This window comes from Panthera onca, chromosome F1, assembly GCF_046562875.1.
Source record: "Panthera onca isolate mPanOnc1 chromosome F1, mPanOnc1 haplotype 2, whole genome shotgun sequence".
Taxonomy (NCBI): Eukaryota; Metazoa; Chordata; class Mammalia; order Carnivora; family Felidae; genus Panthera; species Panthera onca.
Genome location: NC_138355.1, coordinates 39,260,079 through 39,284,624, shown reverse-complemented (window position 1 = coordinate 39,284,624; position 24,546 = coordinate 39,260,079). Strand labels below are relative to the sequence as shown.

Here is a 24,546-nt window from a genome sequence, read left to right as displayed (position 1 = left end):
TCTACTCTGATTTTTTTTTTTTTTTTTTAGTTGGTAGTTTTTTAAACTCAACTACTTTTTTTTCCTTTAAGCAAGAACTCTTTTTATCCTTCCCATGTAAACCTCTATTAAGAAGTTGTTCAATTGTCTTTAATGTTTATTTATTTTCGAGAGAGACAGAGACAGAATGTGAGTGGGTTAGGGACAGAGAGAGAGGGAGACACAGAATCCGAAGCAGATTCCAGGCTCTGAGCTGTCACAGCCCGACGCGGGCTTGAACTCATGAGCTGTGAGATCATGACCTGAGCCAAAGTCAGATGCTCAACCGACTGAGCCACTCTGGGATTTTCTGGTACCAGGTACAAATTTGTACACCAGTCATTCATTATTTGTTCATTTATGCAGAAAATATTTATGGTGTTCTAGGCCTGTTCTAGGTAGAGTATGCTGCAGTGAAATTAAAAAAAAAAACAAAAAACAAAACTTTTTGTCATCATGTAATTTAAATTCTAGTCAGGGGAAATAGCAAAAAAATATGTGATTTGTTGTGATAAAGCAGAGGTCAGGGAGATGAGGGGAAATGATCAAAAGAGACAGAGAGGGGTGCCTGGGGGCTCTGTCGGTTAAGTGCCTGACTCTTGGTTTTAGCTCAGATCATGATCTCACGGTCATAAGATCGAGTCCTGAATCAAGCCCCATATCAGGCTCTGCACTGGATGTCAAGCCTGCCTAAGATTCTCTCTCTCCCTCTCCCTCTTCCCCTTCCCTGCTTGAGAGCAGGCACATGCTCTCTCTCTCTCAGAAAGAAAGAAAGAAAGAAAGAAAGAAAGAAAGAAAGAAAAGAAAAGAAAAAAGACAGAGAAAAGCTGGACAGTGAGGTAAGAGGCAAATCAAGAAGAAATGGTGTCTTGTTGGGTGGAAAGTACTTGAAGACAATGACAATTGTTTCAAAGGCTGCTGAGAGCTCAGGTGAGCGAGGACTAAGGAGGGGCCACCGTATTTGGCGATGTGGCCGTCATCAGCGGCCCCCCTGACGTGAACTATTTCGTGGAGGGGGGTGCAGGCAAAAGCCAAATTAGTCTGAGTTCAAGAGAGAATGAGGCGAAAGGAAGGAGAGGCAGAGAGTATAGAAAACTCTTTTGGGGATATTTTGCTAAAAGAAATGGGGAGGAATAGGATGGTAACTGAAGTGGGCTGCAGGAGAGAATTTTATATAATAGGAAATACGACAGCATGTTTGGTGCTACAGGAATGATCCAGCTCAGTGGAAAAACATGACGTGGAAGAGAGAGGGGCAATTTCTGGAATGATGCCCTTCAGTGGTTGAGAAGGATGGATTGCTCTAGAGCAGATTTTAAAGTATTCATGTTATTAAATTTTTTGAGCATATACCATACCCCAGATAAATATATATATATGGAAATAAACATGTTTACTATAACTTTTATTTATATGCTATTTTACTACATACAAACTGTTATCTATATGCTACTTTAATGTTTTAATTTCAAAACATACATAAAATTCTAACCAAATCGTCGGGGAAAAATATATAGAGAAATAAAAGGCCTGGTATTTTCCCTCCATATCCCACAGATAGTCTTACACACGTACCCCTTAAAGTGCATACACCTCACTTTGGGGTTCTTTCTTACCTGTAGACAATGTCACTATTTGACGCTGACTCTGACTTATCAAAGAACAGTTGGAAGGAAAAAGCTTGATCTTTTAGGTTTGAGAATTCGTGTTTTCCTCTTGTTTTCTGTCTAGGGAAGTGTGTTGACCTTCAGCTATCCCTTATAGAGAGCCATGACTTCAAAAGTAATGCTTGATATGATCTAGTTAAAAGATCTAATTCACAAGAGGATTCTTCAAATGCACCTTGAGGCTACTTTGTGTCACATGTATATCACAAAATGCAAAAAAAAAAAAAAAAACCAACAACAACCCAAAAAACAAACAAACAACTCAGAAAGGAGATTAGCCACATTTCCATTTTTATTAGCTGATGTTGGGTCACTTTTTAAACATAGGTTATTCCCATAGCTTTCTTGAACCCATGATTAAAGGGGAAAAGTATACATCTCATCGTAGGTATACATACAACTAAAATCTTTCACCATAGGATAGGAAGATTGACAAATGTATTTTGTAGTTTTCGTGTTAAAAAAAATGCGGTTTCCAGCTAATGAGCAAACTAAGGAAGGTGTCCCCAGGATGTAAGGGGTAAAAAGTTTAAGTGATAGGCACTTAACTATCCAGACACTGACTGGAGCTTTTCCCAGAAGACACTGCTCTGGAAGAAACTTTTGCTAATTATGAGGCTGAGATCACTGGCACGAAAACATTGCTCTGTCACTGGCTAATATAATAAAACAATGATGTCAGGTTGAGCCACCATGAAAGGCTTTAAGGAGGCCAGAGGAATCTTTCCCACTGTTTCAATGAGACCCCAGTTGTAAATTGATATGTTCAGGTATGTCGGAAAGACGCTCAGATACAGTCATCACGTTCACGAGTGTGTAGATCTCTTTCTCGAGAAGACAGATGCTCCTAAATCAGCCTCTCCACTGCAGGGGGTGGCATCATGCTCCACATTTCCACTCGAGAGCCTTCCTTTTCCTGACGGCTGGGGCTGTAGGTTCCCTGAGTTGCCCTTTTGTTGGAGGCAATAACGGAAGCGACCACCGCCAGAAAGAGGATCAACAACAAGGCTGACGTCACTGAGCCGACGGCGGTGAAAATGTCCGAGACCAGGTCATCTGCCAACTGGAAGGATTGAAATAATTGTGATGTGAATGATAGAGAAGAGGTAAGTGTTCAGAGTGATGGAACCACCCTGGAATGAAAACCAACCAGAATGCTGGTGCCACTCAGTTCTGTAAAAAGACCAAGGTACTAAAGGGAAGTCAGATTTTCTTATTCCCAGGTCCTGTGAAAATGACTATATATGTAACACCTAAGGTCTAGAGTCAGAAAGTGTGGCATGAAATACCTCCTCTATTTATTCTGCTTCTTAATGTCTGTGACTGAGATCATTCGTAGGACATCAAAGGCAAAAGATACCCACACGTATATTTGTAGTCGTTCTATAGCTATACAAACATTCATAGTATCTTCCCTCCCTTGCCAGAAGCTCTGGTTTTGGATCGAAGGAATAGTTGTTTCACAGCCTTTTTGGGGAAAAGAAGCAAATTAAATCAGTTGGGTCTCATGGGAAAGACCCCGAGACAGAGGAGGAACTGCGATGTGCTAGTCTTGCAGGCAGTTACCAGTCGTCACTTTGATTTGGATTCGATGTGACAATTGAATGGTTGTAAAAACACATGAGCTCGATGTGGAACCAAACACCTAGAAACAGAAAACTGCGCGTAGAGCCCTGTCAGGAGGAGCTGGGTCCGGGGCTCTTGGGGGTGTTACTTGTACACAGGGGTGTGTTTAATGTTCATTCCACTGTGTTTGCCAAACACTTTTTAGCAGTCGGTAACCCGAGGCTGTGATTTAGTTGCAGAGCAATATGACAGGTAGGAAGCAGTCACTAGATGAATTTTTTAACTGATTTTCAAAGAAATATGCCTGTCAGTAAAAGCAGCGTTACACAAGTTTAGCTTTTCATTTAGCTTTCTCTGTGACCCACTGCCCCCCACCCCCCACCCCGTTACCAGACCAAGCTACTGTTATATATGGAGCCTTTGTTTATTTGAACCTCCTGGGGAATTTTAAATATCTTCAGTCTTCTTAGCCTTTTTTGGTTCACTGTGCCTGAGTTTCAACTATCATACAACTAATATAATATTGTACATCTTCACAGTGTTGTCTTAGCTGTACTGAATGTCATTCCTGCTCAAATGGGGTTCACTAGCCCGTTTGTTCATTCAACAATATTTATGGACCATCTACTGTGAACCTTTTATTGAGCTAGGAAATAAAAATACAAAGAGAATTCGAAGTTTGGGATCTGGAGCTCAGGTTCTGGTGATGGGAGAAGGCAAGGGGACACACACACACACACACACACACATATGCACAAATGCTCAACAAATGCTCATAATACAATATAAATACAGATTATGATAGTGTCATAAATGAACTCTATTGGGGTGTAGTTGGAGGAATATTGGAATGAAGCATGTGATTATGCTTTGAAAGGTGAGAAGGTATTCAAATATTTGAAGCAGGAAATTCTGCTTGGACAAAACAATTTGAAATAAGAAGGGCAAAGGGACATAAAAGTCCTTAGAGTTTGGGGCAAGGGTAAGAAATCCCATGTGACCAAAGATATTGTCCAAGAATGTGTGTTTGAATTGGGAAAAGATTTTAAAGTTGGTAAGAGATAGAACTATAAGGTAGGTTAATCTTACAAGAAACTTAAGTTTCTTGTCAGTGGGGGGTGGGGGGCCACCGAAGGAGTTTAAGCAGTAGAATGATGTGATCCGATCCGTGTTTTATTAATCTGGTTCTGGTTACAGGGTGATGGATGGTCACGGTGACGGTGGGGGAGAAGATGGAGATAGACAAAATAGGAGTGTATCTTATAAGTCACGACAAGCCATGACCTAGGTCTAAATTTACCAACGGAATGAGAATTGAAGGAGAAGAATGGTTGAGGGAGACTTTCGAGGTAGAGTGGCTCCCTCTTAGATTGTGCAAGGCCGGGCAGCAGCAGAGGAGTGATAAGGATGGCTGAGGATTCCACATTGGATGGTTGCGTGGATGGGAGATCCTCAACTGTGACGGGGTACACAGGAGGAGAGAACAGTTTTGTGCAGGAAGACTATGAGTTCAGTTTGAAAAAGCTAGTTTTGGTGCCTGGCAAACATTCAGGCATGTGGTGCTAACAGATACAAACAATCCCTCTCCTCTTTCCACTTTTCACATTGCTCCAGAAAAAACTCTGGGTTATAAGAGCTTAGGAGTAAAGTCTAAAGAGAATTCAAAACCACAGACGTCTAGTTTTGTTATGGTTGTTTTTAAATTCTTTTTTTAACATTTATTTATTTTTGAGAGACAGAGTGTGAGCGGGGGAGGGGCAGAAAGAGAGGGAGACACAGAATCCGAAGCAGGCTCCAGGCTCCAGGCTCCGAGTTGTCAGCACAGAGCCCGACATGGGGCATAGAACCCACAAACTGGGAGATCACGACCTGAGCCGATGTGACGCTTAACTGACGGAGCCACCCAAGCACCCCCAGAAGCCTAGTTTTTGAGCAAAATAGTTTACCTCCGCTACAGGGCAAGTTCTCCTGCCATACTGTGTGGCCATCCTTTTGTGAGTCCTTACAGCTTGTGTCTGCAAAGATAACCATGTGCTGGGAAACATGACTAGAGCCATAGACTTGGCCTTGAAAGGTCAAAAGTCTGAGAAAGACAGAACCCAACCAGCAAAAACCCTTGGTATTATGTAGGAAACTTGAGATAATGTCCACTCTTGTTCCTAGATGTTGGCTTAATCTTAATCTGTCCGGTAAATTGTGTCATCTTCAGGAGGAAATGACTGCGCTCCTGCCCAAGTGAGTTGGGAGTGTCTACACCCAAGCAGAGAAGAGACAAGGCTTTTGGTTTGCTTCTCTTGTATGAACTTTTCTGGGCCCTTCTCATTCACCCCAAGTCTGATTACACTGGGGAAGCGAAAGCAACCGAGATCCTCTCATCTGCTGCCTTGCAGGGAAAGAGGGGGAGGGAATTATGGGGCGTAGCCTGAGGCCTTGTGAGAACCACAGTTCTGGCTGAACCAGAGGGCTGATCTACCTCACATACCTTGTGACCCACAAGGAAGCAAAGACCCTTGTCCACAGTGGCTTCACTGTTCTCAGAAATGTAAGAACGCAAGCACAAATTCAAGGCTTGAGATGCCTGTCACCACCTGCTACGGGACGCATGGTTAAGGCTCCAGCTTAGAGAGGCATGTCCCGCGCTTAAGGCTCAGTGTGTGTGAACACTCGCCAGTCACTTCGCCTCTCAGAGACTCATCTGCACCACCTATAAAATTGGAGATTATATGTCAAAGGGTGGGAATAAGGAAAGAAGCTGAATGCGAAAGACACAAAGCATGGCCTATGGTAAGTTCTCAACACATAAAAATAAGAGTGGCCTTTCCTATGTCATTTATCAACCTCGCCGGTTCTATGTACTTGTCAAAGGTAAACCAGCACTCCGCAGTACCTTGCAGTATGGCCAAGGGAGCCAACCTACAAACCTAATATTGCAATTCCAAGCTCCGGATAAAGGTTTTGATGAAACAGTTCGCCTAACTATATCAAATAGAGCATGTCATTAAGCTTTGGAATAAAGCTGAATGAGTAGGGTTTTGAAATTGCCTCTTGAGGGCCCTTTGCTTTTGAATTCCCATGGTTGAAAGGCCCTTTTTTGCCCAGCTATTCTTCAACTGTGCTTAAAATATACAGCCCTGCAACGGATCTTTTGATAACTGAGGCTGCTGTGACTGACACACGAGCTGACGGGGGCCTCCAGGTGCCGGCCTGTCCTGAAAAGCAGCACGGATGTCAGGCCAGACCTGCCCCGGTGGGCTGTGCTCTCACACCGCACCTGTGAAAAACCTTGTTCTGAAAAGACCTACCCCTAATTAATTACACATTTCATGGAAGGTTCTTTGGTTAATGACATGATGCAATCTGTATTCAGTGATCATATTAATGTCCTTTTTAAATGTATATTTTATATGCGATAATTTAAACTGGAATTACTTTACATTCTGTATTTGCAGAATCAAATAAAGAAGTGTTCTTTTTTTTTTTTTCTTTTTCTTCCCCCAAAGAGGATTCATTCTGAAACACTGACTGGTTGTGGCCTACATATGACCCAAGGCAAGGTGACACTCTGGAATTCTAAGGTGAAACTGCCAAACCTTATTTTGATTCTTCCCACTGGAGAGTATGCTGGAATATGCTGGAACCATACGTTTTTGGCTTTTGTGTGTGTTTTTTTTTAATTCTTGAAAAGGAATTTAATACTGTGTTTCTTCTGAAGTAAGACCAGACACAACAGGAACTTGTTAACAAACCAAAATGGGTTTAAATGCAGTGTGGCCACTGGTGTGGCATACATCTACATGCTAAGTGTCCCCACCTGTAGAGTGGGGACAGGAATTACCAGGTCTCCGAATTGTTTTGTACTGTAGCATTCAGGCACGCAGAGGGCGGCTCACAGGGCGTGGACACAGAAGGAGAACTCATTCTTTGTGGGGAATCTTATTTATTATTACCCAGAGTGACCCTTCCCAGGCTGGTTTTCCTGGTCCTGCTCGGGTTTTAGGACTCCTCCCGTCCACAAACCGTTGTGAAATGTCAGCACCCAGGCCGAGCTCCGGGGTGCTGATGGGGAGCCGGCAGAAGGCTGTGCGATCTGGCCCATCGGGATCCACTGGGCCCTCACTGATTGACTGCTGAACAGCTCACCTAATTTTGAAAACACAAAATGAGCTGGCCTGCCTGGAAAGAGTAAGAAATGAGACCATTTCTGTCCTCAGCCTCAGGATCTGCCTGTCACAATATTTAGGGCTGGTGAGAGCATTTGGAAGAATGTGAGAACAATACACACATTGGAAGGAGCCTGGGAAAAAGATGAAGCATTCTAGAATTTCCCAGAGAAACTCAACCTCACATTTCCAAGCGAAAACATTAAAGCTTTGACTTCAAGTGAGGACAGTCAAGGACCGATGTGACAGTTACCACCTGTTCGAACTTCTTTCTCTCAGGCCTGGGTTTCATAAAAATCAGCAAAAGTAGGTTTGTGGTTAAACAGTGGTGATGCTTGCGGCTTAAAACTGGCTCCTGGAAAACACTAGAGGGGTGCGAACTGCTTCAAATCCTTTCTGGAACTCGATTATATAGATTATGTAAACATACATGGAGACAATTTAAGATAGGAAATTAAAATGTTTGAACGTGCCTGTTGGATCATGGGTTACATTCCAGCTTCAATATGTGAGTTTTTGAAACTGGTTTGTGGTGTGTGTTACATGAGTAGCCAAGTAAGACCATTATGTAGTATTATGAGAATCTGTGATTAATGTAAAAATTACTTTAAAGATGTGTTTTTTTTTAAAGCCAGTTATAATAGTTATCTCCTATCTATATAGCCAAAGCAAAGTGAGGACATGTCTTTAACTCTCATCCCACAAATTCACACACACACAAAAGAGAGAGAGAGAGAGAGAGAAGAACATTCCATATGTAAGACTGAGGAGAGCAGTTCCTATTAAATATTATTGCAACAAGTAGGTCTTCAATTTGGTGGATGTGAGAAACCTCCCACACAGACTTGAGTCCTTGAACTTTATCACTTATCAGGGAAATGCTAGAAACAGTCATGTCCATAGTAATATTGAATATATGCCAGAACTCTGTTTTTAAAATTAAACTTGCTACAGCAGCCAATTTTCAACCATAAATACACGCACTGTCCACTTTACAGTTGTAAGGGGGGAAATAGGGTCCTGGAAAAGCCAAGAGAGGACTTAGAAAGTGTCCTGGAACAATGAGGGGGTGATTCAGTCAGACGCTCCTTTCCCTGAATAAAAGGCTTAGTGATTGAAGAAAGTGTAGACATCACAGAGTGACTGGCCTTTCCCTCAAAGTGGCAAGCAGGCAGGTGGCAGGGCACCGAGGAGGGGCAGAGTGTCCAAACTGCAAGCCGAGTAGCATTTTTTCCCCTTGGCATTGCCCTGTCTCCTCTGCTCTGCTGCTCCCAGAAACACTCATGTTCTCCCTGGGATTGCTGGGGACAGAACAATGGTGAGCCCCAGCTCCCTCCAAGGACTGTGGAAGATTGCCCTTGGCGTGTGAAGCCCCTCACTAGAGAAAGGAATCCTGTATAAGGTCTTTCTCATTAATTCTCAGCAAGTAATCACACTCCTTTTGGACCATACTGATTGGAGGCGTCACCAGAGTCTGGGGATGGAAAAACCAGGCTGAGAGGAGAGTTCAGCCAACCACAGCACTGGAAGGTGCTATCCTGGGAACCTTCCCAAGTGATTTCCATACCCAGTCCGTTGAAAAGTCTGGAGTAGCTACTGTGGAAATTCGGTGTGGATACAGGGGAGATAAATGAGAAACCGGAACTGGATCCAGCATAAGGCTGCACGTTTGATATTCTAGCTCTACCTGAAACCATCAACGTCTTTTATGCCTTAGCCCAAACACGGCACGGGTCCTCCTGTGGACCTTTAGAGAAAGAGCTCAATTTTTCTGAGCTGTGAAATGCGCTGTGACATTGATCACAAAAGGACACATTTGTTCCTGCATTCAACAAATAATTATCAAGCACGTACTCTGTACAAACACAATGCCGGTGAGAAATACACAGGTGGATGAAACTCTGGCCCTGCGGGTTGAGGCACGGGGTCTCTAATTCTTGCTCTGATGTCTCAAACCTCTTTCTTGCTTAAGACGTCAGATTTTAGGCAGGGGCAGAGAGGCAGTTGTAAGTTTGGAGACATTGCTTTCGTATTTTTCTCTCCTTATGCGGGTGGCATAAGTAATAGAATTGTTTTTCTAGGAACACAGGCTTTAAGAATAACACTTCTCTCTCCCTCCCTCTCTCTCTCTCTCTCTCTCTCTGTCTCATACAAGAACTAAATCCCAACAGCCCAAAGTCAAGGTTTTATTGTGTTTTTTTGTAAGTTTATTGTTTACAGATAACAGCTACCATTTCTGCCGGCCCTGGGTCAGGGGTTTCCCAGATGTGCACACAGAAACCATTTTAATTCTCTTAACAGCCCAACTTGTGTGTGTGTGGGTGGGAGGAGATGATCATTTCCCGTCACTTTCTCAGGGAGGCCTTCCCCATCACCCTCTATTTGCAATCGGCTTTATTTCTCTCCATCACATAATGCCTTGTGACATCTAGGTAGTTCATGCGTGTCTCCCTCACTAGAGTGGAAGCTCCATCAAGGTGCACGTGCTTGTCTTCTTTGCTCCCATCTGTCTCCCTAGTGCCTGGAGCAGAGTGTGTCCCACAGAGACACTGCAATGAGTGCCATTTGACAGAAGGGAGTTAAAAGCTGAAGAGCTTGTCCAGCTGCATGCAGTGAGCTGGAGATTTCGTCTGCACAGAACTTCTCCCTCTTGGGGTTCTTACCAAATGCAAACCTTAGCATGTGTCTGACTGAGGAACTGAAGGGGCCCGCTCTCACACTCCCGCTAGAGGGTAGGTACCATCCCTGGGGTGCTAGTGGCCAACACTGGTGGGGCAGATAAGGAGTGACAGAACCCAGGAGCCAGGTGGGCATGAAGCCAGATATTGGACACCATTCCTTTTTGTGAAATTAGCCACAAATAATGTTTTTACCTTTTCCTGCCTCTTAGAGCCAGGATGAAATTATCATCTGGGGGCACAAGCAGGGGCCGTTACAGAGGATTTAAAATAAAAATCCAACCAGCAGCCAGTCATCCTTTTGGACACATGAAACGTTCTTTTTGTCTCTGTCACGTGAACCACTGGACTTTATCCTGGCCTATTTTTGGTCTCAGTCAAACTGAGTGGACAGTCACATTCGCCTTCCCTTTTTCTTCTCTTTCTTCATTCCAGAAAGCAGTGGCTGTTAACTACAGACTCAGCATGTAAATCACACAGTGTCATGAGCTGCTAACATTTACAGTTTTTCAGTCCCGATGCACTTGAGTGCTGCGTCAGTCCACACCCAGACCTGCTCAGAACCAAGTCCCCTACTGCTCTATTTCTCTTTTCTGCATCCCCAGTCACAGCTTGGTTAATACCCTAATTTTCTTTTACCTGGGCAATTAAACTGTCCTCTAGCCATGGCGTTCCCCCCCCCCCACCTACAATCTACATCATCCAGCCAGCCCTATAAACAATAAATAATCAATCAATCAATCAATCACCTTGCTTAGCTGCCTTGGAAACCGATGGAAGTTTACTGCAGCAAACCTAGCCAGTGTCAAGCCTAAGTGGCTAAGTTTTAAGTCAAAGTCCTTTATTAACTTCCCCTGTCTCCTCGTGAAGGACATCATCAGTTACAGCCTAACTAGCACCCTGCATTCTGCCCAGCAACGCTCTCTACCCCTTCGCAACTAGGAATCGTCTGCTCCTGCCAATGCCGCATCTTCATGTTGAGGCGTGCCATCTATCCAATCCCACTTCTCTTTTTATTTTATTCACTTACTTTCAAAGTTTACTTATTTATTTTGAGAAAGAGAGAGTGAGAGAGCGAGCGGGTGCACGAGCGGGGGAGGGGCAGAGAGAGGGGGAGAATTCCAAACGGGCTCCATGCTGTCAGCGAGGAGCCCGAGGCTGGGCTCGGTCTCAAGAACCACACAGTGAGATCATGACCTGAGCCACAATCAAGAGTCGGATGCTCAACTGACTGAGCCACCCCGGTGCCCCCCACTTCTCTTTTTAGAACACCACTGGAACTTTCTCTGCGAGTTGCAAAGCCTCCCCAGGAAGCCCATGTGTCTCTACTCCCAGAGTCTCTTACATAGCAACACCCAGGCTCACCATACATGTGAGGAGAGCTGTACCTGGGCCCACACGGCATGTAGCACTTGAATGTGCTATCGCTCGTGGTGGGTTAGGCCACATTCCACACCTCCCCTTAGGACTGTAAGGAATGAGAATCTATTTCCTCTGCAACTTTTCAATAATACAAAGTACAATGCTTTGCACAAAGGGGCTGATCAATTGTTACTGACTCCCACACTTGTAATGCTTATTGCTCTGTTTAACGCATTATTAAATTCTTTTCAGTCAGTCATAGGAAGAGTTCTATATAACAGCCCAGAAAGTTTACTGGTAGTGAAATTCATTCCCTCATTTTTTCATGCATTCATTCACTCACTCAAATAAGTTTTACTGAATGCTTTCAAAGTTTCAGGACCTTAGGTCCTGGACATAAGGGATTCAAAGGCGTAGTTATTGTCTTTAAAAACCCACTATTTAGTGGTAGTGCCTGGGGCTTGGGGTAGCTATATAAGCAACCACAGTTCCATAAGAGAGGTGTTATGTTAGAGGTGAGTACAGGGAAAAGAAAACGGGGAAGGAAGTAGACTCCATGATGTCCCTCAAGTTTCTCAAAGGAAGTCAACGGGAGAATAAGGTAAAGAAAGTGTTTAAGGCAGAAGGAAACGCCATGATCCAGTGGTAGGGAGAACAAGAAGCATGGCTGGGGAGCTAGGACATTTCCTGCTTCCCTGGGGAGATTTAGGGAGGGCTAAGTGCTTATGCAGAGCCACACATGGGAGCAAAATAGAATGAGGAGTAGCAGCTCATTTGTCAGGAAAGTCTTTACCCAACCTGGGCATGGAACCCCCCCTACACACCATTCCACGAAACTGTATTTCCTCTCCCTCTGTGGAGTTAGGAGCCAGAATCACATTAGCAGTGTCATGTATTTTCTCTGCTGGTTCTTCCCTAGCACATATGACTTGTACCCCCTTATTAAAAATGTATCAGCTTCGGGGCACCTGGGTGGCTCAATCGGTTGAGTGACCAACTTCGGCTCAAGGCATGATCTCACGGTTGGTGAGTTCGAAACCCACAATCAAGCTCGCTGCTGTCTGCCTGTCAGTGCAAAGCCCACTTCCGATCCTCTGTCCCCCTCTCTCTGCCCCTCCCCCACTTGCGCTCTCCCAAAAATACATACATATTTTTAAAAACTATCAGCTTCAAATGTCTAATTCTCTATTTTTATGCCAAGAGACGTTTACCAACCTGGGGTTTGTAAGGCAGAAAAATATTTCAGTTTCTTTATACCCCATCTCTGCCATCGTGCAGTTTTTATTTATTTATTTTTAATTTTTTAACATTTATTTATTATTGAGAGACAGAGAGAGACAGAGCAGATCGTGCATAGTTTTTAGAAGGTGATCGATAAATATGCTAATTGATTTTATACGTCATTTCAAAAGCAAGAGAATAGCAAATGAGTTAAATGGCAGATGGACTTTTGAGGCTCCAAGATACTAAAAAGACATGACAACTAGCAACTAAAGGCAATTGTTTGCGTCCTGAATTAAAAAAAAAAAAAAAAGTCTATAGAAGACTTTATTGAGACAATTGGAGAAACCTGAACATGGGATGATAACTTTCTTGGATGTGATACCAGGATTGTGGTTGTAGAAGGAAGTCTTTTTCTTTGGAGATAGTTGCCGAAATATTTAGTGATAGTGTATTACAACCTATCTTTCTAAAGTCTGCAACCTACTTTCTAAATAGACAAAAAAAAAAAAAAATGTGTGTGTATACACAGAGAGGTAAACAAAGATAGCCAAATGTTAAAAAAAAAAACAACAACTGGTGAAGCTGGGTGAAGGGTATACATGTGCTCATTATACTATTTTTTTTCTGATTTTCTCCTACCCCCTCCCTCCCAAAAAAAAACCCCTCTCGGAACAAGAATATTTTAAAGTCATTCCTCCAAACCCCAAATTTGTAGATCTTGCTTCTTCCACTGTCCCTTCCTCTCCTGTTCCAGATCTTGTTGATCTCTCTCTTCTCTATGCATTTATTACCCAGTAAATCTTGCTCCCAGTGATGGTCTTATCTCCCCTACTAGACACTAAGATATTCATGGATTACATCAAATGTTAGTTTCCTCATACATCTGGCCCTAGCCCTGCTTCCAGTACCTCGCACAGTGCCAGGCACACGGTGGGTGTTCAGGAACCTCCCCACGATCCCCTGGCGTCCTCCTTCCTGACCTAAAAGCTGTATTTTGGCTCTTTTCTCTCTCAGAGTTCTTCCTTCTTTCCAACTGTCTTCAGTTGGTCAGAAAGCTGCTATTAATTCACTCACATTCACATTATGCAGGAAAAAGAGTGCCGAATCCCTGACATCCTTCTGGCTTATCACATCCCCTGTTGGCAAAGGTAATCGAGTCCGTGTCATCGTATTTATAGCCCCCAAATCAAAACCAGTTGCCAAAGTAATGAAGGCCTATTGGTTTGTGTTGACTTAATCCATGTCATAGGAGCTGTAGGAGCATATAAGGATAATTTGACCAGCAAAAGGAAAGCCATAAAAATGATCAAAAAGCCAACAGATATGCTGAGAACACCAAGCTTATTTTACTGAGGATTTATGGCCAACTTATCAGAAAATTATTTGGCCCAAGTCTACATTCAAGTAAGTCCCTCAGTAATTCAGCAAAGATTCCAGCCTCAGGAAAAAAAAATCGCCTCCTATAATGAGATGCCCCAGTCACCCCTAACTGGCAGCACATGTAGTTTAATTTTCAACAGTTGTGAGACTGCAGTAAATCCAGCTTTGGAATACCTAGTTCCACTTACACCTCGGACCTGCACCGAATTAGCAGAGCAGGAAGGCCCGGCTGCACCATCCCTCCTGACATACCTGCACGAGTGTTTATTAGTCAAATAGAACCGAAATGTCCGACATCCCCCAGATGGGCAGCCGGGCCAGCTCCTGCTGTGTCCCGGCAGAAGTGGATGCCAAATCACCAGGCTCTGCCACACTGTCAGCTGTGTCCCAGGCCCGACTCTGGAGGTTGTATTTTATTGACCAAACTAAAATTGGCTTCCCCTCGTGTAGGTGATAAAGTGTGGCTTGAAGTCACCCATGGAAAATATATTACTTTAACTTGGACAGCTTGTCATTGAGGTCCTTGTTTATATAATCTATTGTGCCATTTACTCTATTCTTATTTTAAAAAGCAAACGCAGAAATAAAAACCCTTTCTTCCAGTGTTTCATTGATGGATGTCTACACCCTGCACCTTCTCTTAAATAATCTCAGAAGTAGCAATTTCGATTGTCATTGTCTGTTTACATCAAATTATTGGACTTTCAGTTTCAAAGTCTGTCTTGTGTAAGATGAAAAACACAGAGCATGCTTTAATGGGAGTCCTTTCACTGCACGGCCTTCTCTGTCCAAAATAGTTTGAGACTTGGTATGTCTAAATAGAGACAGATCCTGCAAAACCGAGATTGGTCAGATCCCAAGTGAACATTACTAAAATTTATGAGCTGGTGGCAACTTAAAACACCAAGGTATCTTACAACCAGCAAAGATAGGAATCTTCACAGTGTGAGGATGTATGTTAAAACAGTTATTTAGTTTCAGAAATAAAGAATCCTTTCAGGAGTCAGGCTTTCAAATTCCAAATAAGCCATTTGGTAAAAGTCTATAGGTTTTTAAATTGGCAAGATTAAAACACACACACACACACACACACACACACACACAGAGAGAGAAAAACCTTATGTTTCACTTTGTTAACAGTTCACCTAAATGTCCAAGAACACAACTGGGGAAAAGGATATGTTTACATTAGTATGAGGAATATAAAGCAATCTTTTTTGGTGGGACAGAAATAAGGTCTAACGCCATTTTCCTATTAGTTTAAAAATATCGCCAAACTAAAATTACCCTATCTCCAGGTGTAAATTTAGCACAGAATTTAACAGCTTATTATAAAATTAGATCAGACAATGTAGCTGAGATGGTTATATTATGTCTTTGGATCTCTAAGTATATACATAATTACAATATTAATAATGTCTGCATTATCTTTTGAAATAATAGTTTAGGAGATCCTTGCCGAGAAAAGACAGGACTTAGAAGTATTCTGTTCCTTTCCTACAAAAGGTTCAAACGACAAATCACATGAAGATTCTTCTCCTTTTGCCACTGACTGATTTTTAGTGATTTTTTTTTAGTATTTTAGTAAAAAAAGATCAGATTTTCTGTGTCCTACCCAGTTCATAGGCCTCTTTAAGAAGAAATGACATAACCATAACCCAGTTAAAGCGTTTGATTATATTTTACTTCCATAATTTGCTATTAATATTCTAAAACTGTAAAGGTTTTTTTTCCAGGATAATCTTTGCAGATTACTGCATTTTTCTCACATTCTGTGACATATGGACACTGGAATTACATACATTTTTTTCCCTGGGTTTTGAAGTAATTGCTAAAAGAATATTCCTCTTATTAACTCAAATAATCTGAATCAAAGGGAAATTTTGTTTTCTAAACTCCCAAAGAGACTTAGAACTGAGAATTCAAACTATAAATGAAGCTTCTTCAACCTTGTGATGCAGTACATCTCTTTCTTCTTTTTCCCATACCCCAGAATAGCACCTCTCTCCCCCTTTACAAAAAAAAAAAAAATATTTCCCTTGGGTCTGTAACTTTTCTATTCAATCTACCATTTAGATTAGTTGTCCTCAGGGATGTGACTGTGTGAAGAGCCTCAGGAAGAAAACCGTGATTAGTCACTAGGCTTGAAGAACCCTCCCCAATTCTGTTTACAAGGACGGATGCCAATTCTCCAAACGTGCTCAGTACTCATGTTCTTTTCTGGGTCATTCTGCTTGCACAGCACAGATTAAACACACAGCCTCGGTATTTTCAGTGTTGTAAGGAGACGCATTTACATTCCACTGACAGCGCCCGGTGTAAAAGGAAGCCATCTGCTGCGATTTAACAACACGAGGAGGAGCAGCCACAAGTTGGGGAAGAGAAAAGGAGTCACAACATAGCTCCACTCAGCAAGCACTCCTCCTCATGTGGGAGACCCGAAGACAAGCCACCTCCATGTTAGAAGGTGTCTTTATTCTTAAGTGGGTCATAGAAGTCGGTCCTCTATCAAATGGTTTCATTGTATCTTTTACTGACATTTGTTTGCTACTATTTTTTAGGGCTCTTTTCCTAGTTCCAGGAACCTAGAATAAATACATAATTCTACCGCGTGGATAGCAACCAGGTCTTGGATTATTTGTGCGTTCCACCCGAGCAATCGATCTTCTCAATACCTAGTTCATTTTCCACAATGGGATTACCTATAAAATACTTGGGATCTAGAATGTGGTACATGGAGGGGGGGGGGGGGAGGGTGAGGGGGAAGGAAAAGTAATTAAAATCAGAGGATTTAATATGTTCCTGGCATTTTACATGCATCTCATCTTAAATCTTCACAGAAACCTAACAATGCCGAGATGATTTCCCTTATTTAAATTTTTTAATATTTATTTCTGAGAGAGAGAGACAACGCATGAACAGGGGAGGGGCAGAGAGAGAGGGAGACGCAGAATCTGAAGCAGGCTCCAGGCTCTGAGCTGTCAGCACAGAGCCCGACGTGGGGCTCAAACTCACGAACCATGGGATCATGACCTGAACCGAAGCCGGACACTCAACCGACTGAGCCACCCAGGTGCCCCGATGATTTCCCTCATTCAAAAGATGATTTAAGCAATTTGTCCAAAGTCACACAGCTAGCAAGCAGCGGACCTGGCATCCAAACTGTCAGACCTTGTTCAGGGATGCACAGATGCATCCTAGGTCGAGTGCTGTACAGATGCAACCTCCAATCTACCCTCAATTTCCACTGTGGTACCTTTAGTTGGCATATTTACACACAGAGAGTAGAATAATAATGGTTATTTTATCTTCCAGGTCTCTTACTATGTATAATGCATATATAAGCAGCCATGCGCCCCTGCTTTTCAAAGTTTAATTTTGTTTTTCTTTGAAGACTTTGCATGTGAAAATAAGCCTCAACAGGTGGAGGACTTTGTTTGTGAGCTCTAGGAAGGGGCCTAGCACACAGTAGGTGTCTGGGAGGTAAGCTGTATCTATAAACAGTGCCTGCACAGACCCTGAAAAAATCAGCAGGAGAACAAAGAAAAGGACCCATAATTCACAACTCTCAGTCCTATGCTTTTAACACCCCAGCATGTCCATGAAGAAGTAAACTAACGAAACAATACAGAAAATCTCCCAGGGTTGCGGCCTGTATAAAACAGCCATGTGCTACCCTCCAGTTCCAACACAATGTTATCAGGCGATGATTAAGAAGGTAGCTGTTTCAGTGCTTCACAGGGTCAGGAATCAAGGTATCAAGCCAACAACTCCCTTTTAGGGGCAGCACTTAGATTGCAGCCATGTATTGCTTCCAACTGTAAATATTAACGGTTGGGAAAAGAAAAAGATCTTCATTGGCTCTGGGCTGCCTGAGCTCAGCATATTACACGGCATTATCTGCTGAGATGTAGATAATTGTACTTCTTGTTAACAAGTTTCCATGTATTTTCAACTCCATCAGCAGGTTCTTGAATCAATGCCTAGATTAGGTTTGACTAACATCAGCACAATTTGACTTTGATAGAAAGTTTGAAATTTATGCATAATTAAAAATTATACATCCATTTGCTAACTTCCAAGTAAAAGCAGCTAATCCTTCTGGATGCCACAACATTTATACTTGGTTCTCAAAACACGTTGGTCCCCTTGCCTCTGAATGAAGGAAGGAGTCCATAATGTTTTTAAGACACTGCGGAACATTTAGCAGCAGAGTAAGGTAACCTTTCACATTTCACCTATTGCCTAAGGATTTAAGGTTCCCACAAGCATGGGAGAACTGGAGAGTTGTTTTTACACTGCTTCTGAGACACTAAGTTTCAAAACTATTTTATGGGAGTTCTTATTTTTTGTAGATATAAAAATGGCCTCAACATTATTTATATGAAAACATGCCCACATATTTCACTATATATAAAGCATTATTTATAGTCCCTGAATTCAATAAATGCCAGTCGATGAAGATGGTGAAACACTAGTCCCTGAAATGCACTTAAGCTGTCTCATTGCAATGGCAACATTACCACCCATATAAAAAGTCTGATGCAAAAAGGTTATCCAACACCATCACTAGAAAATCAAGGAAGGCAGAGTTGTATATGTACAAAATGTTACAAAATCTAACTACTTTTATTTGTAAGAACACACTTTTATTTTGGATAGAAAAATTCTAATTGGCATATTCTCTGCCATGGATGTCTACAATTCATGGCATACTATACTTCTGCTTTAATGTATAATTTCAAGATCAATACCGTTCTATATTTGGAAAAGTATATGCAAACAGAATATATTGTCTTTCTCTCCTCTGTCAACTTCAAGGGTCATGACATATCATATGTGCTCAAATTTTTTTTTTTTTAATTTTTTTTTTCCAACGTTTTTTATTTATTTTTGGGACAGAGAGAGACAGAGCATGAACGGGGGAGGGTCAGAGAGAGAGGGAGACACAGAATCGGAAACAGGCTCCAGGCTCCGAGCCATCAGCCCAGAGCCCGACGCGGGGCTCGAACTCACATACCGCGAGATCGTGACCTGGCTGAAGTCGGACGCTTAACCGACTGCGCCACCCAGGCGCCCCTGTGCTCAAATTTTTTTGAGCCAACCCGATAAATTAAATGGTATAAAATAAATAAATGTGACACGAATGCAAAACAAATGCAAAAACAGACCCCTCAACACAAACGGTGAGCGGCTCGTGATCTATCCAGGTGATAATCGGTATGTTCGCCAGGCAGAGAGGAAAGCTCTATCTAGATCCATGCATTAAGCCCAATCTGGCTCACGCTTGGAACTAAAACGGTAGTAGCAACTTGTGATTCTGATTCCAATCTGTGTTCCCGGGAATGAATAAATCAGTGAACAAATCCTTAAAAGAGAATTGAACCAAGGCTGGTGTCCTTGGGATGTCCTGCTCTGGTCAACTGCGTTCTGTAAGTCAGTATGTAACACACAGCCTACGCTTCTCTCACAGAGTATTTTCTCCTAACAGGTAGCCACTCAGACGTTTTGCCCTCATGTATATGCACCTTCATGGTTCTCATAATGCATCCGGGTTCTTCACATGGCAGAATGCCTCTTTACAAAGGTGCACATTTTCTCGCTCCAAGGAGCAGTGGCCTGTAGTCCCCAGCCATGGCAGGGATTCTGTGAAATACACCACCATTTCTGTCTCAAGGCAGAGGACAAATTAGACACAGTTCTACAGAACCTGTACCTCTTCAGCTCACCCCACCAGGTTGAATGTGAAGCTCTCTGCTATTACTTAAAGTTTGCAAATAAATATTTAATTCAAGGTGCTTATGTTGGTTTCTGTAATTCAAGAGCATTTATAATGGTGATTAAGTGGCAATGGAGCTATATCGGCCCAAATGCACACAACCTTTCACCTCAAGAAGCAGCAAATTAGTATAATTTACATACTGCCAGCTGTTAATATCTTTAGCATCCACAGGACTTAATGGCAAAAATAAATAGATACCGGATCCTACTGGGGGCACAGAGCAGATTTATAGTCTCTTTCCTCATTTGCTCCCCAAGAACTATTCTTCAAAAGATTCCAGAGTTCCCTGGGTATAACTGGTTTCATGAAAAACTTGTGTGTTTGTAAATCATTTGTAATGGTCCTTATTTTAACACTCATTTTATGATTAAGAAATATTAACATTTCTAAAATTTTCAGGTAGGGCAGTCTGCTCGAAAACAGTCTCTTAAGTGTTTAGATTTTATAGATTAGGAAAGGAAATAAGATTGTGTATTAGAGAGAAAGATGAGGCTTTGGGTTTAGGAAACTGCATGACTCCTCTTTAGTTAATGATTCATTAATTTGTTTAGGCCTTAGTTTTTGTATCTGTGAATTGGAAATTACACCACTACCAGTGGTTAGGATTCAATGAGGCATCGCGCGCTGGGTACTTTTGGTCACTCTGAGAGAAGGCACAACAGGTAGCAGAAGAATCCTGGTCACCTGAGGCCTGAGCAGGGGGGTTTCCCGTGCACTCGGCTGCTGACTCCCCGTGGGCAGTGAATGGGTCACTTTCAGTCTTCCGGCTTCCTTATCTTTAAAAATGGATTGCCTTAGTCGCAAAAATGTTCAGTCCACCTACTGCTAGGTATAGCGTGCATCTTCTGTGGATCTGCTCAGTGAGGCAGTGCTTTAGGTGAGTAAATGTATTTCTTGATTTTATATACTTAAAGACAATGAAAAAAATAACAGCATCAATATATTGCCCCAAAGACTCCTTTTCAGTGCTGTTGGACTAGGGAATCGGCTCCATTTTCAGTGAAAATGCAATCAGACTTAATCTGATTATACTTGAACCTCCTCAGACCAAAACATCACAGGCCTGAAAATCCTCAATTAATGAATAAGAACTTTAGAAAGATTCAAATGAAGTTGGGGGGAAAAAAAAGGCGCTTTAAAGCAAGACTTAGGAACAAAACTATGCCTACAGAAAACTTTTAATAAGCAGAAACACAAAATTGGGCTAAAGCATATCTGTCTTTTTATAAACTAGTTTAAAAAAACAACCTCCACCACTGCCCCCCAAAATCTGCTCAAGGAAAACTCCCTGTCTGTACAGCATTATAAAGAAAAAAGAATTTCAGGGGCGCCTGGGTGGCGCAGTCGGTTAAGCGTCTGACTTCAGCCAGGTCACGATCTCGCGGACCGTGAGTTCGAGCCCCGCGTCAGGCTCTGGGCTGATGGCTCAGAGCCTGGAGCCTGTTTCCAATTCTGTGTCTCCCTCTCTCTCTGCCCCTCCCCCGTTCATGCTCTGTCTCTCTCTGTCCCAAAAATAAATAAAAAACGTTGAAAAAAAAAATTAAAAAAAAAAAAAAAAAAAAAGAAAAAAGAATTTCTAGAACAAGGAATAATTCGTATCCAATAGGGAAGAGTAAGTCTAAGAGAGCTTTCTTAGGGGAAAGCTTTCATTAATTAAGTAAAACCATCACTGAAGAAAGCTGCTTTTTTTTATGGTGCAAGGTCCCTTCTGGTGAGAAGGTGAGTGCCGACTCACATGCAATCCCAAATGATAGGAAATAGCTCAGAGGAAACCATGGTGCAGGCCGAACTCACAGAATTATGGGATGACTCTTCCTTTTCTGGCTGGATTTTAGCAGACACCTGGGCGATTTAATCTACAATCTAGTCCTACCCTTCATTTATCCAGTTTTATATCCCATTATTTCCCAGCACTGTCTCCCTGTTCTAGGCAGGCCTCTCTACTCTCTGTACTTCATGTAATCCAAGCTTTTTCCCACTAGCACATCTTTACTCATGACCTTTGTCTCTCTTGAATGCTCTCCCGTTTTCTGTCCTCCAAATAATCTGTCCCATATTTCATGGGCTCTCTTCATTCCCATATGTTCCAGGAAAACTTCCCCTCTTATAACAGCTCATAGTCACCAAAATTATGTGAATTCATACTGTGCTTTTCACTCAGGAACGACATTAGGGATTGATGGCCTCCAGTATGTCTTATTTTTCCCTCTGAAACTAGATTGTAGTTTCCTTGAAATGATTACAGTTGGGATTATATATTACATTGACCTGATTCCCTGCTCCGGCCCTCTCTCCCTGTGCCCTACCCATTGTCAGACACGTTGTTGAAACAAATGTGTGGGCGGAGTGGTTACTTTGGGAAGATATTCTCCTTCTTACAGTTGCAGGGGATGGGTGGAAGGCGTTGACTCAGGCAGCTCTAGGCACCACCATGGGACTTGTGAAGACCGAACACTGCATTTCCTGTGGAGAGGCCCAGAACGTGGGCTCATCCCACAGGACAGTTAGTGCAGGGAAGGTGGCTTAGCAGGAGGGTGAATTGGCAAGGAGGAGGTGGGAGTGGACAGCACAAATCCTTCAGGCTCGATTGAATTTCGAAAAGGGAGAACATTTGGAGATGTCTTTGTAAGGCTTTTCTTTTTTTTTTTTAATTTTTTTTTTAACGTTTATTTATTTTTGAGACAGAGAGAGACAGAGCATGAGCGGGGGAGGGTCAGAGAGAGAGGGAGACACAGAATGTGAAACAGGCTCCAGGCTCTGAGCAGTCAGCACAGAGCCCGACGCGGGGCTCGAACTCACGGACCTCGAGATCGTGACCTGAGCCGAAGTTGGCTGCTCAACCGACTGAGCCACCCAGGAGCCGCTGTAAGGCTTTTCTGACAAGTGGTTTTATAAAAAAAAAAAAAAAAAAAAAGGTACGTTTTGGTCTCATTGATGCTGCTCTTGGGGAAAATACCATTTAATTCTGTCTACCTCCCTATGCTCCTGTGGCTGCCGCAGGGCTCTTTCTACTTATAAATTCTTCTAGCTCTTTCCTGGATCCTCCTTTTTCTCCTGGCATCACCTATTTTTCCTAAGCATATTTTCGCCTCTCATTGCTTAGGGCCTCTTCAACAATCTGGGTGATGTTGATTATCTTTTTGGGGCCAGTGCCATCAATTTCCTCCCATCTCTCCTATCTCCAAGCCTTGCTCACTGGTCCCTATGGAAGTATATGTCCTGACAGTGATTTTCCAGGTTTCTTTTTCAAATATAAAAACTCAGTTGTGTAAAGAACGAATAATCAACCAAAGCAGTGGACAATTATATACGTACTGTGATATTTATAGTAGGAATAAGAACCTGGGCATTCAGAGCTCTCTTTGCTAACAGGCACACAACTTTATCTGTGACTTAATTTCTTCAGTGAAAATCAATATAATTAACAATTTGGTAACAAACAATCAATACAAAACACAACAAAAACACATCAAGGGAAAATGTGTGTTTGTTTTGCCAAGAAAATTGCTGCTTATTCTTTAAGACTTGGATCATGTATACTTTTTTAATGTTTATTTATTTATTTTGGGGGGGGAACGAACAGGAAAGGGGCAGAGAGAGAGAGAGAGGGAGAGAGAGAATCCCAAGCAAGCTCCACGCTGAGCCTGGCTCAGGGCTGGATCTCACGAGAGCAAGATCACATCTTGTGACGATATCAAGAGTTGGAGGCTTAACTGACTGAGCTACCCAGGAGCCCCTGAGGATCATATATCTTCTGTGTGAAACTTCTTTTCTCCCCACCTCTGGCAACACCAGAGTTTCTCTGTTTGTGCACACTACATACCGTTCATCCATCCATTTACTCCTTCAGTAAATACTGAAGCATCTGCTCTATCAGGCACTGAAATTACAAAGTTAAACGAGACATTCTGTCCACCTTTCTGTAGCTCCCAGGATGGAGGACAAGGTGACAAGTAAATAAAGACTTTTGCCATATTGCTTACTGGTAAGACGTACACATACCCCACTAATGTGAATTTGTGTCCTTCAACTTCTGAACTGGATATTCTTGGGAAACGTGCTTGACCGCTCCCTGACTCTGTGCTCTCATCAGTAACATGGAAAATACGATTTCCTGTCTTGGGACTTTTGTGAATGATAAAGAAGACAATGTGTGTAATGACTTTAGCATAATGCCTGGCTCAGAGTGAGCCCTCCACAAGTATGAAGCGTTATGATAGAGGTGTACTTAGCATGGTGTAGAAACATGAAGACACTCCCAGCACTGACTGGGTAGGGGAGAGAAGCAAGGAATGCTTCCCTGGCGAGTTTTCAGAACATATACATTTGACCAGGCAAAGAGGAATGAAATAAGGATTTAAGGCTCCAAAAGAAATGAGCAACATATCCTTTAAAATGTCTTTTTTTCGGGGCTTCTGAACGGCTCAGTCGGCGAAGCATGTGACTCTGGATTTCAGCTCAGGTCACGATCTCATGGGTATGTGAGTTTGAGCCCCGCATCAGGCTTCATGTTGACAGTGCTGAGCCTGCTTACTTAGGATTCTCTCTCTCTTCCTCTCTCCTTGCGTCCCCCTCCTCTTCTTCTCTCTCTTAATAAACTTAAGGAAAGTAAATAAAATGTCATTTTTTTCAAAATTGCAACAGTGGTGGGCTCTTACTTGCTTTAGAGAAGATGAATTAACAGGACATGATTTTAATAATTCAACCGT

General features: G+C 42.5%; 1 protein-coding gene across 6 annotated transcripts in view; it reads right to left on the bottom strand.

Moving 5' to 3' along the window:
* Window positions 1–1,955: 1,955 nt before the first annotated feature.
* CRB1 (crumbs cell polarity complex component 1) overlaps window positions 1,956–24,546 on the bottom strand; it is a 209,474-nt gene continuing 186,883 nt past the window's right edge. For 5 of the 6 annotated variants that reach the window (XM_060644020.3, XM_060644021.3, XM_081791902.1 and 2 more), the window contains one exon: window positions 1,956–2,748. In XM_060644020.3, coding sequence (XP_060500003.3) covers window positions 2,533–2,748 — 216 coding nt within the window. In that variant the 3' untranslated portion in view covers window positions 1,956–2,532. The remainder of the gene's footprint in view (window positions 2,749–24,546) is intronic. The other variant, XM_060644022.3, reaches the window with a different exon arrangement.